This window comes from Antennarius striatus, chromosome 12 (assembly GCF_040054535.1).
Source record: "Antennarius striatus isolate MH-2024 chromosome 12, ASM4005453v1, whole genome shotgun sequence".
Classification (NCBI taxonomy): Eukaryota; Metazoa; Chordata; class Actinopteri; order Lophiiformes; family Antennariidae; genus Antennarius; species Antennarius striatus.
In genome coordinates, this window is record NC_090787.1 from 4,834,763 (window position 1) to 4,848,380 (window position 13,618).

The following is a 13,618-nucleotide window of genomic DNA, read 5'->3' on the forward strand; positions in this document are numbered from 1 at the left end:
GCATACAGGACAGAACAATATGCAAATAGACTTTAGACAACTAAACGCCTCATGACTGTAAAGTGATCTATTTATATTAATAATTCACTGTTTAAACTCTTGACTTGAATGCACTTATTATTTTTTTGGTTGCTTTTTATGTCATATACTTATAAATACACACATATATTTCGTTCAGCTTGTCCTTCTTAAATGGATGTCAGTTTTTCTTTATGTTTAATGCTGCAGAAGCGTGAGTATAAATATTTGCAAAAGTTTCAAAGAGCTGAAGTGGGGCAGTAAATACATGAGAGTGGGTCTGAAACATAAATCCTGTCAGCTGCTACATAATTTCCAGCTGGTTGAACGTTTTCAGGATGTTTACAGGAAGAGTCTGCAGATTCTATGTTGAAATTATTTTTTTTAAAAAGGGGATGTACGAGAAGCGACCCAATCCGCCCCGAGTCTGTGTGAAACAAGCGAGAAACACAGCATGGGAGGATAAGTTTTCCATTGCACTGAACATAATGTACAGCAATGAGATCAACGATAATATAAGGTCAAAGTTCAGTTCATGATTCTAGGGTAGATGATTGGCTTGATGTAATCTTGGGTTGCAAAATTAAACAAGAACTCACAAGTTAACCTCAACAAGGCAGCTCAGTTCAGCTCAGCCACTAAAAAGCTGGGCCATAGAAACCAGAACCTGACCCAGACACCGATCAGATCAATGTGTGATTATTTGTCCGATCACTAAAGGATTCACCCATGAAACCAGAACATAAAATCATCTCGCTCCTATCCCATGTAGAATAAATTCTTAATCTGGATGATGATCAGATCACCACCAAAATGTGGTTTTCTTTCACGTCGTGGTGAAAAAAGATGAAGAATCATGTTACAGGAAGTTGTTTTGACACCATTCTCTAACCACAGTAGCACATGATAGATAGATAGATAGATAGATAGATAGATAGATAGATAGATAGATAGATAGATAGATAGATAGATAGATAGATAGATAGATAGATAGATAGATAGATAGATAGATAGATAGATAGATAGATAGATAGATAGATAGATGGTGCAGAAACACACTAGCGCCACCTGTCGGGAGGTGGTAGAACCGTTAGAAGCTGCGGTGAACTCGTTTTCAGCTCCATGTGTTGGGCTCGGGACCGTTCGCGCGCGTTTGTTTATTTGTTGATCAGTTGTTTACTCTCCCGGTAACCGGACACACAGCGGGTAGAGGAAGAGCAGAAACCGGCTCCTCCTCCTCCTCCTCCTCCTCCTCCTCCTCCTTTGTCTCTGGTCAGAGATCAAACAACTGCCTGAATGGCAGCTCGAGCCGCTGGTGACGTCAGAGCGGCGGAGGGGCGCGTGCGCTCCGCTCAGTCCAGCTGTGTGTGTGTGTGTGTGTGTGTGTGTGTGTGTGTGTGTGTGTGTGTGTGTGTGTGTGTGTGTGTGTGTGTGTGTGTGTGTGTGTGTGTGTGTGTGTGTTGGTGACAGTCGCTGGTTTGTCCCGCGCCGGGAGGAAGTGGAGGACATGGCGCTGAACTGAGGCTGGAAGCGGACCGGAACCGAGCCCCCTTCTGCCAGGTAAGCCCCCCCACCCCCACCGGAGAGGGGGCAGGTCGGGTTACCGGGCACGAGACCCGCACGCGGGTGCGGTTTAGCTAGCTGTCGTGAAGAGGAGGAGGAAGCTCGGCGCTAGCCTGCGGGTTAGCCCCCCCACGGAACCTCCGGGACGGGGGAAGGGGCTGCGTACCTGCCGGTGAACGGCTGCGCTCCCCGCCGGGATAGTTTGACCGTCTTTACCGGGGGCGGATCCGGTCAGAGACAGCCGGAGCCGCCGGTTCGAGTCAACGTGAAGGAACCGGGAACTAGCGTGACGTTGAAGCCCCTTTATCTACCCCCCCCGATGACGTCACAGCGGTGAAACGAGCCCCGAGGAGGTGAAAGTTCTGACAATTGAGATGAGGTGTCAATATGAGATGAAATGAGATGAATTATGAGATGAGATGAATTTTGAGATGAGGTGACGGGATGAGATCAGGTGACCACATTAGATAATTTTCTGACGTGGACGCCCTTCTCTTCCATCTGACCCTCTCCAGTGGTTACTGAAACGTCCATCCTGACATGTTGTGAACGTTTCCACGGTGATGGTGGACAGGGACGGAGGTCAGAGGAACGCAGAAACACTTTATCAGCTCCCGTGATTGTTTGGAATGAGTGGAATGATGCTTCTGAAGATAGTTATATCTCTAAAAAATATGCCTCCAATATTCCGTATGCCTGTAAAAATCATTACTAACCTCCACATTGGAAGTAAAAATACTCAAACTAATTCAAAAACAGGTGATTCTTTCATTATTCTACATTTATTACTCCTAAAATGAATTCCTGACAGGATTATTAACGACTTCCTGGTCCTGAGCGAATGAGAAGTTTGTTTCTGAGATGAGACGAGGCTTTGGCATCGTTTCCTCCACGTCGCAGAGCAAATGAAAATAATATCACCTCGCTCGACCTGAGGGAGGTCACGTATCGGACGGCCTCCTCGTGTGGACTGTGTGTTCAGGCAGTTCACAGAGGACCTTCAGTCCTGGGCAGGATGGGTTATCTGCCTGATTTAAATAAAATTTAAATAAAATTACAAAAAGAAGGACACTCAAAGACTTTAAATGACTGATTCTTTTCTCCAGGTTTTCCTATCCTGCTCCTGTTCTCCCCGTGACCCTGACATGACCTGAACCAGGACCCCTGACCCTCACCCAGCTCCTCGATCTCCTGGTCCGTATCGGATCCTCATCATGGCTGCAGTTCCTCCTGGGATCCGCCTGCTGGTGTCCTTCGAAAGGGATCAGTGGTGAGTTTCTGTCTGAATTCCCACAATCCTTCAGGTCCCTTACAGAATACCAGAAATACCGCATTCTGCCTCATCGGCGGAGCTTTAATTAGACGCCGCTTGTCCTTGGGGGGTGATTTAGTTTCAGCTTAAGTTAGACGAAAGATTCTGACTGAAGGAATCAGTATTTTATTAAAATACGAACAGAAACGGATCAGAGATGAACACAAATAAAAATTTTATTTAGATAGACAGACAAACAAACCCATCTGTAGGTAAACAAACAAACCAGGATGTCCTGAACTAACTGCTGGCGGTTCAAACCGTGTTTGTTCAACCCTCTTGACTCTGTAATGACAGCTACCGGCTCGAGTTTTCCTTTTTGTCGGCTGTTATTTTTTTATTGGTGATGTATCCTGGGGGGGGGGTGTCGCATGTCGTCCAGACGTTACACACACCTTCATCCACGCACGACGTTCACCGCTGCTATTTGGCGTGTGTCGTAATCACATTTACAGTAAGGAACACCCGAGTCCTTCCTGCTGCTGATTGGTTTCATGTATTTGTTTTTTACGTAACAAGCCTGGGAGGGGTAATTATTCTGTCTGGTCCCTGTTAATACTCCTACTTACCCTCTGTTTACCCAGATTAACTTTAGCGGAATGCGTCTGCTGTGGTTTCAGTCACACTGAACTCTGGGTACTGGGTTGGTTTTGGTTCTAAAGCGCTGTTTGTCTGCTCTGCCCACCCCCTCCACATCGGGTCTCAGTGCTGCCCTCTTGTGTTTCCATTCTGCAGGTACAAAGCCTTCACCTTCATCCTCACCTTCCTGCTCTACACTTGCTTCCACCTCACCAGGAAGCCGATCAGCATCGTCAAGGTAACGCACACCCGCTGTTCCACCCCCAGAGACATAGAGGGGTTATAAACACTTTATAAACACTCATAAGTGGACGAGTTCAAACGTTTGTGTGATGATTCTGTCTCGACAGAGCGAACTCCATAAGAACTGCACGTCCATCAGTGAGATCGCGACCATGGTGTCCGGCGGTGGCGGCGACGGCCTGCAGCCCTCCCCACCTCTCCATGTGGACATGGACTGCAGCTGGAAGCCTTTTGGTTTGTATCCCAGACGGTTTTGATGATCCTGACAGAACGATCCTGGTTCTGGTTCTGCTGCTGATAGAACTTTCCTGAATTTATCCCCTCAGATAAAAAGAACTACAAACAGCTGCTGGGGGCCATGGACTACTCCTTCCTGTGTGCGTACGCTGTGGGAATGTTCCTCAGGTAGGATGGTGTTAACTCAAGATGGGGATTAGTTACAGGATGACAAAGCTTGTGTGCAATGACCTCTACGTGTTCCTGATTTAACGTGATGTCATCACTGTGCACCCGTGCAGCGGCATCATCGGCGAGCGCATTCCCATTCGCCTGTTCCTGACGGTGGGCATGCTGGCCAGCGGTCTGTTCACCTGCCTGTTTGGGCTGGGCTACGTCTACAACATCCACAGCTTGGCCTTCTACTTGATCGTTCAGGTGAGTTTTCGTTTTGATGACATCATCGAACGTCATAACGCTGTTTTTCAGTGTTTTACGGTTGTCGTTACGCGGTATCGTTGCTCCAGGTGGCCAACGGCCTGATCCAGACGTCCGGCTGGCCCAGCGTGGTGACCTGCATCGGGAACTGGTTTGGGAAAGGAAGGTCAGGCCTCGTGTGTGGAACACGATTGTGTTTGTGTGATTTAAAGGAACAGTTCACCTAAAAATGAGAGTTTCATCATGTGAACTGACCCTTAACGGTTTAGATGAATGCAGCTGTGCTGTTCTACTGAACTCTTTAGCACAGAGAAGATCAGGAAGAGTCTCATGACTCCTACCTGTCCCGTCTTCCTGTCAGGCGTGGCCTTATCATGGGCCTGTGGAACTCACACACCTCAGTGGGAAACATCCTGGGCTCCCTGATCGCCGGCTACTGGGTCTCCACCAACTGGGGCCTGTCCTTTATCGTGCCGGGCCTCATCATGGCGGCCATGGGCGTGGTCTGCTTCTTCTTCCTCATCGAGCGTGAGTCACTGCTAATATTTGTTCTGACAGGCGGGAGGAGGATGGAGCTGCAGACAAGTTTTAGTTTGTGGGCTGGATTCTCCTTTTGAATGAATGAATGAAATTTCATTTGGTTATTCATATTTTTCACATTCAAAAACAATACATATTGACAATAACCAACAAAGGACTGGGTTGAAGCAAATTGCTTATATAAGCCCATCCTGATTAACACAACTTAATCACAACAACATCAACATTCTTTTGTTTTTTAACAACATTCACATAAATTGAATTATTCACCACTATCCAATGACTTCACGTCAGCAAATTTACAAACATTTATAGCCATCAATTAACTCATATTTAATTTTTTTTTTTAAATTTAGACAGAATTTTTTATCAACTTAAATTCATCTTCCAAATCATTCCAGAGTTTCACTCCTTGTACAGACACACATCCTTCCCTGGCATTTGTTCTTGCTTTAATAGACTGAAATCGTAATAGACCTCAGAGGTTATATGTGCATTTTCTTAGTTTGTAAAAGGATCGAATGGTAAAAGGAATGTCCTTATTTACAATGCGAAATACAATTTTTAACATTTAATTTTACAATATCAACAAATTTCAATGGATTTGATTTCATGAAAAGTTCATTAGTATGATCATGAAACCCTACTTATTACTACTTAGTCTTGTTGCCCTTTTTTTGCAATTTAATCAGAGGATCTATATATGTTTTACATGTGTTTCCCCAGATTTCACAGCAGGAAAAATATGGAAGCATAAGTGACAAATACAATATGTGCAGACATTTCTTATTCAATATGTTTTTATTTTGATACAATATACCAAGTGTCTCTGATAATTTATTCTTGATATACTGTACAGGTATATGTTGCTTCCAGCAGATCTGATGATCTATGATCACTCCCAGAAACCTTGTTTCATAAATCCTTTTAATTTTAATCCCATTCCAAATCAATTTGACCTCTGTGCTTGACTTGTTGTATGCAAAAATCATAAATTTGGTCTTTTTCTCATTTAAAGATAACTTATTTAAATCAAACCATTTTAAAAATTTTATCAGCTCTGACTCCACCTGGGAAATTAACTGAGAAATGTCCAGTCCTGAGCAATACATATTAGTATCATCTGCAAAAATTACCAGATTTAAAATTTCAGAAACTTGTCATATGTCATTTAGATACATATGCAAAGTTTCATGTCATTTGATCCGTTTAGTTTGAACCTGATCGAATCTTTTTTTCTCTCTCTTCAGATCCAAACGACCTGAAAAGCCTCTACAGTCAGAAATCCACTCCGGACAAGACGGTGAGTTTATCTCTTCCCTCTGTTTTATTTCGTAGTTCTTTGTCGGTGCTGGAATGACGATGACTGTGTGTAGACACACAACAAAAGGAGCAACAATCCCAGCTTGGACCAACGGTGTGAAGGGGTCTCGTGTCGCTGGATTCACTGGGAAGGGAAGGGTAGCGGATTAACTGCTAACACACTGTTGGTTCTGGAAAAACTTACCGGATCGATACATTACACTTTATTTCAATAGCACAATTTAAGTAAGCTCAAGGTTTTCAAAGTGCTGCACAGTTAATAAATAAAAAAACACAACAGACACACCATAAAACCATGAACATAATGCAATTAAATAAAATATCAAAAAAATCCAGTAAAATATGTTAAAATAACAATTTTTTAAACTCATTATAAATAAGTTATTTTAAAATAAGGCGAGGATGGTAAAACAGATTTGTTGTTCCCTCAACCAGGTTCCACATGAGTACTGTGATGGTGTGTGTGGACACTTTAAGGTGTATCTGCAGAACAGAGGCAGAAAAACGCAGGTCGGTGGTCATGCTACCGCTAATGCTAGCACTGCTGCTGTCGGGGAAGGTTTAAGCTCTGCTTTGGCATTTGACACATCAGCTTTGTTAAACCGGACGTCTACCGGATCAACAGAAGCTAAAAAGATAGATCTGGAAAGAGATGACCGAATCCGTCCGTCCTCCTCTCTGGGCTCCAGGCTTTGGGCGCTGCAGTGCTGTTGGTCCGACACTGATGCTTCATGACGTCCTGATTGGTGTCGTCGTCCCCGGTGATCAGTTCCTGTCTTCCTCTGGTTGCATCATCTCCTCACGCTCTTTGTCTGTCCACCAGTGCTACGACACAGAGATGCTGTTGCCCAGGGATACCGTGTGCATCCCAGTGCAGCCTGTCGTGGTGGTGAAGAGGGAATCCGAGCCGACTCCCATCAGCTTCATGGGAGCCTTACGCATACCGGTGAGTCTCTCTCTCACACACACACACACACACACACACACACACACACACACACACACACACACACACACACACACACACACACACACACACACACACTCGATCCAGTTTTCCTTCCAGCTGGTCGCCCTCTGATCCCTGTTAACATCTCTGTCCGTTCACCAGCTCTAATCTGAGGACATCAAACGTCGTCTCCTCCATCCCAGAATTCCCCTAGTTTTATCCCATTTATCCAGAAAAGCAGCTTAAACACTCTGACTGGTTTCAAATCAGGCTCATAATTATATCAGACATATGACTCAGATTAGTGGACAGTTAATTTAGGGTTTTTTCCACGCTGGAAGCAAAAGTCTAATCATTCAACTCAGGTGTTTTTTTTTATTTCCCTCTGATCTTTCTGCTGACTCACCGTTAACACTGCTGTCCCTTCAGGGCGTCGTGGAGTTCTCGTTGTGTCTGCTGTTCGCCAAGCTGGTCAACTACACCTTCCTCTTCTGGCTGCCGCTCTACATCACCAAAGCAGGTGGACGCCCAACAACACAACACACAGTCACTAAGTTCACAGAAATGTTCGTGCATGTTCGGTTTTGTTTCTTCTATCCGTGAGAAAAAAAGTTCTGTTCTTCAAATGAAAAATGAAATGTGAATTCTTAACCGTCCTGAAATACCAGACGGCTTTGAGAGGAAAGAGAGCAAAGGGTTTGAGACTGATCCCGCTCACAGACGGAGATCAAGGTCAGCGCGTCACGATGGAAACCATAACAATATCAGTGATGAGCGTTCCTGGAAAACGGAAGGCATCGCTTCGGTTCTCGCTTGTTTTATGTGGTGTAGGAAAATATTGACGAATGTTTGAGAATGATTGATTATTAAAAGGATCAATCATTTGTTGTTGTTGTGTCGTTGTTGTTCACATCATTCATTATTGTGTGTTTGTGTTTCAGCTCATCTAGACGCCAAGAAAGCTGGAGATCTCTCAACGCTGTTTGATGTGGGAGGAATAGTGGGTAGGTGTGTGTGTTTGTTAGTAACATCCAGCAGTGTGTGATTCACTTCTAAATCTTGTAGTATTAGAGCTCCAGATGTTGATGTTGTGTCCTGACTGTGCAGCGTGATGAGGTGGTGGTGGTGACGGCCTGTGGATCGTACCATTATTTTACTGTCATCTGTGTGAACAGGGGGGATCCTGGCGGGTGTGATCTCTGATAAACTAGGGAAGAGAGCCACCACCTGTGTCATCATGCTGCTGCTGGCTGCCCCCACAGTGAGTTACAGGTCTAACCCTAACCCCCCAAACCCCCCCCTGGCTGGGTGACACCTGTCCTCCATGTTTGAAACAGTTGTGGTTAGCTCAAAAAGATGATTCGTGTTTCCTCTCTGTCCTGCAGCTTTACGGTTTCTCCATGATCAGCGGCTTCGGGATGGGACCGATCGTCGGTGAGTTGTGAGCGATACGATGAGTCACCAGCAGGTGGCGTCATTGCATCGACTAGAACGTCTGCACCCATTAGAACAGGCTCAGAGCAGCGGCTCTGACTCTGATGACTCTTCATCAGTCGGGCTGGTTCACACAGAGTTCCTGATGGCGGCAGCTGCGCCTCATCATCGTCACGGTAACCTGAAGTGTTCGCCATGGCGGCGGCGCAGCTGCTGATCCACAGCAGCTCTGATGTCACACAGTCACCATCAACACGCTGTCATTAAGCCCCCCCCCCTGTCTCCACAGGCATGCTGCTGGTGTGTGGGGGCCTCGTCAACGGCCCCTACGCCCTCATCACCACCGCCGTGTCGGCTGATTTGGTAAGCGTGTGCCGGACTTGTACCTGATCGCCCCCTCCCTCCTCCTCTCATCCCCCCCGCCTCTCGTTCCAGGGGACCCACAAGAGCCTGAAGGGCAACGCCAGAGCTTTGTCCACCGTCACCGCCATCATCGACGGCACCGGATCCATAGGTGGGTGTAAAGGAGACGGGACTATTTTCAGTGGCGGATTAAACCTTGTTTGTCTTCACAGTGACAATCTGGGTATGAGGGTCAGAATGAGCTGGAAAACCGTAAAATGAGATGAGGAATGACCCCGGTTGTGTTTCTGTCATCAGGCGCTGCACTGGGCCCCCTGCTGGCGGGGCTGTTGTCTGCGTGGGGCTGGGATCAGGTGTTCTACATGCTGATGTTGGCTGACTTCCTGGCTATGCTGGTGAGTGCCGGTCGTAGATAAAAACCGTATCCATTCCCTAAAGGGCTTAAAGCTCCTAACTCTGTGTTTGTGCGCAGCTTTTGTTACGACTCGTCGTAAAGGAGCTGTCAAAGACGTCCCGTCCCTCCTCCTCCGTCGAGTAAGTCCCGCTTCCTTCCTCCTGATCGTTCCATTGGTTCCTAGACTTGGTTCTGTTTCTGCTCTCGTTACGACCATCATTCACAGACGTAAAGAGAGCTGAAGGTGAAGCGCCGCGTCTTCAGAGCTGCAGGTTAATGAGTGCCAGTTATGAGCTGGAATACTGGCACTGACCCACAGCCCGAGTCAAACATTAGTGACACGTAAAACCTGTCCAGCCTCTTGTTTACCCGTGCTCTAACGTGCATTGTGGGTAACAGATAAATGACGAATCACTGAGAGGATGTGAACGTCTTCCTCCTCCAACCTGTGGTCTAGTTGTTGTTTTGTGAACACCTTTCTGCAGTGTGAGCTCATATTTCCTGACTGTAAAACTTAATGACACCCGACTTATCAATCCAGTGTTAATATTTGTCTCCTTCGCAGGCTGAAGGAGCACTGACACTTTGATTGCGCTGCCTCCACCTCCTCCAATCGCTGACGTGAGTGTGAGGTGGACTCCAGCATTCACAAGACCGTCCAGATCGTCAGGGGTTAACGCCGATTAATGAGCGGACAGACTGAAGTTGTCTTCACACACTTCCCCTCTGGTGACCTGTTTCCCATCGAGCTGAGCTCGAACGCAGCACCAGCCTTCAGTCCACACGTCTACAACTCATTATAGACGTGGATGTCTTTCAAACGGCGACTTTTGGATCTTCTTACCTTTATCTGACCTTCATTTTTAAACCCCAGGGTCCTTTTTTTTTTAACGTCATGCCTGAGCTCGGCGTTGTAAAGGTGTGATGTGGCGCTATCGTTCCACCTCTGCTGCAGCATAGGTTGTAAAAGCAACAAAATGTAGGAGCCGGCGTTAGCGGTCAGCCGCTAACGCAAAGAAGAAGGAAATCAATGGTTTCAAAGTGGAGAGGCGGCGCAGGTTTAATCAGCTCCTTAATGTCCAATCAGAGGAAGAGATCAGCCACCATGTAACTGATGAAAAAAATTTGTTAGTTTGTTGCTAGGCTAGGCTAGGCTAGCATGTTCTTGAAGTCACGCTGGAGCAGCGCTATGCTGCCGTTTGTTCAATGTAAGTAAAAGTAGCGCAGGGACTGGGAAAGTACTGCAGAACATTAGCTAGTAGGAACAGGCTAGAAGCAACCAGCTAGTAGCAACAACTGAAATGATGTTGAATTAAAGATGTATCTGAAAAAAGCTTTTCTACGGCCGCATTGAAAATCTACACAAATGTGAACCACCTGATTTCATCCAGTAGCGTCATGATGGCCACACCCATCAATCCATCAATCAATCAATCGTCCACCATTAGCGGCCCAGAGCTGCCGTTAAGATTTCACATCAGATTCCGACTGACTACTGTACAAAAACGCAATTGCACAACGTTATTGATGGATTTTGGTGAAACATGATTGTATTTAATTTTTAATTTTTTTCCCTGTGGATTTTCTGATGAACTAATGTTACTTGGTGCTAGCTCTGTTAGCAGCGTAGCTCACGTTAGCGGTCACATTAGCAAAGCCCCTTGAATAATCATCCTGCTGTTTTCTGTGTTGACTTCCGGCTGAGTGACCATGTGCTAACATTAGCGACCGCTAATGCTACCTGACAGTAAACAGAAATTCCAGCGTTCGTTTTATTTTCCTGTCAGCTTCATGTCAATGTTTATTCATAAGGAAGAACGTCAGAGATTTAGTTTCGACACTGAATGTAAATAGAACCGTTTCTTCACAAGAACTTTGAAGATCTCAGCATCCACAGTCCGCACGGTCGTCATAGCAACTCTCCCTCTAAAAAGTGCTCTCTACTCGTTTTTTAGTGGTATTTGGAAGCTTCTGAAGGCGGATTTCCTCATCTGGACAAATTAGTGGTTTAAAATAGAAAAAAAAAAATTAATGCAAAAGTCGCTGTTGCATTTTTTAAAATCCGCAGAGTGACTACTTTTACGGTAGTCGGAGGAGCGATGTCGACATGCGACGGGATGCTGACCTTTCTCACCTTTGCCTTAAGGAACCAAAGAGATTGTACTGTAATGTGAGATTTGTGCAGGTTAAATTATTCCTGTCTGCATTGTGGTGATTTTATTTTCTAACATCGAGGCACCAAAGTTGTATTTTTTTGTGTGAAGATGACAACATTTTTCTCAGTTGTGCCATGAATGTAGACGTTCTGTTGGGGGGGGGGGTCTTTCTGCAGGATTCTGTTGCTCATCACGACTGAATCCCACCTCCGTCCGATTTTTGTAAGCACAACAAAACAATCTAAAAAAATGAGAGTACAAAAAAATCTAAAAGATTGGTGTTTATTCTTTTGTTTCAGATTTTTTTGGTGGTTATAATCTGTTAATTTACTGGCTGCACAGTGAAACCCCCTCTGAGCTGTGACATCATCGCCTTGAGATTCCTAGGAGGGTTTATCTCGTCAGCTGTAGGTCTCGTACTTGAAACTGTGTGCCTTTTGAATTTTGTAAGAAGACAAACATTTCAATGCTATTCTTTTCTGGGGGGGTTGTGGGGGTTTGACTCCTGAGGTAATTATTTTAGGAAAAATAAAAACCCTTGTTCCTCTTTAACTCTTTTGCTGTTGTGTTTTTGATGGCTTGTTTGTGTGGCGGCTCCTTGTGGAGGGGGCTTGAGCCCCAGCTGGGGGTGGCAGGTGTCAACCAGAACGCTCCCGACAGACAGGAACCCACTCAGTGACACGGGCAGACTGGGAAACACACACACACACACACACACACACACACACACACACACACACACAGGAAAATATGACAGCCTCAGGAGAAAAAACTCAATGCTTTAAAGATGTTTTTAGCTTTTTTTCCATCATGTGTGACTAATGTCATGCAATGTTGGCATCACATGACCGTGTGTGTGTAAAAGGTATCCATCTGGACGACCTCAGATGAGATTTAGACGAGAATCCAACAACCTGATTTAAGCATAAATAAAAATGTGAACCTATGAGCGGATTATTTTTTTATATTTTAGTCAACATCCATTTGTCATTTATTTCTCATGTTGGTTTGGAAAAAATTAGGCTGTAAATGAACTGAAACAAAGTTATTGTAAGTGCTACATTTTTCGAACTATTCCTCTGGTTCTGATGACTTCCTGTATTTTATGCTAAGCTAAGCCAAAATCCACAGTTTAACTCGGCTTCTCAGGCCTCCTTTTTCTAATTCTGAGGCATTTAGAACACAAAAGCCAGCAATAAGCCACTCTGCTCCACCCACACACTACCCGCAGGCCCCAGCCGGTGACCCCCACCCGTCTGTCAGAAGTCCTCCTCTATAATGGAGCGTTTAAACGTCCCTGGTGCTGCAGGTTTTAATACAGTTCAGGTCGGTCTGTTTGCTGCTGTGGTGACTCATCCACAGTAATGCCTCAGCCTGTGTTCGCTCCACAGCTCACCTCCTTTGCCTCTTCCTTGATGGATGGAGCCACCATTAATGCAATTACAGACATTCCTCCTCCTCCTCATCCACACCCTGAAGCTCCCACAGCGAAGGAGCTGGAAGGAGTTCCTCGATTCCCTCACAGAATTGCTTCTAAAAAGACATTTTTTATTCTTTGACTTCACAAAGCAGGAGGGAGCTGTTACTGCCGTGTGAACCTGAACGCCTCATTGCGTACTTCTACTGCGTTGTGTGTCTGTGTGTAAAATGGTTTAGAAATGTTGAAAAATGAACAAATTCATTCATATATTGTTTGATGATCAATTAGTAATTTAATTAATAATTTAATTATTTATATATCTGCTATAATCCACTGAGAGGTTGCAGGAAATCCTACTGTGGGATATTTATAGGCTCTGCTTGTTAATAATGCAGTTATAAATATTTACTATCCATTAAATGTTAACTGGTTTCTACAGTTTAACGGTTAATACTTCATAAATAGATTTTAAAAATTAAAAGTAATCCAATTTGTAAAAATTTAAAGATTGTCTTTATGAAATCATTAATCTCCGCCCGTCCAGATCCCCGACGAGCTACGCCGAAGAGGGTTTGTTTGTTCATTAGCGTGATTAAGTAGAAAAACTACAACTCCCATCGCTTCAGTACGAATTCAGGAATTTCTTTAACGCTGTTGGTTAAAAAGTTTT

General features: G+C 44.9%; 1 protein-coding gene across 3 annotated transcripts; it reads left to right on the plus strand.

The window, feature by feature from the left end:
- Positions 1 to 1,400: 1,400 nt before the first annotated feature.
- On the plus strand, positions 1,401 to 12,262 carry slc37a1 (solute carrier family 37 member 1). Of its 3 annotated transcripts, none has more exons than XM_068329603.1 (20): positions 1,401 to 1,578; positions 2,688 to 2,851; positions 3,629 to 3,710; positions 3,823 to 3,949; positions 4,042 to 4,120; positions 4,234 to 4,369; positions 4,459 to 4,535; positions 4,731 to 4,897; positions 6,160 to 6,212; positions 6,668 to 6,742; positions 7,056 to 7,178; positions 7,611 to 7,701; positions 8,123 to 8,185; positions 8,357 to 8,442; positions 8,567 to 8,615; positions 8,905 to 8,978; positions 9,051 to 9,129; positions 9,276 to 9,373; positions 9,451 to 9,512; positions 9,938 to 12,262. In XM_068329603.1, exons 2-20 carry the CDS (start codon positions 2,796 to 2,798, stop codon positions 9,951 to 9,953), a joined length of 1,593 nt encoding a protein of 530 aa, XP_068185704.1. In that variant the 5' UTR covers positions 1,401 to 1,578; positions 2,688 to 2,795; the 3' UTR covers positions 9,954 to 12,262. The 3 variants fall into 3 exon arrangements, with proteins under 3 accessions (XP_068185704.1, XP_068185706.1, XP_068185705.1); XM_068329604.1 differs by lacking the exon at positions 1,401 to 1,578 and adding an exon at positions 1,594 to 1,934; XM_068329605.1 differs by lacking the exon at positions 6,668 to 6,742 and having other exon boundaries at positions 1,405 to 1,578; positions 9,938 to 12,260.
- Positions 12,263 to 13,618: the final 1,356 nt, after the last annotated feature.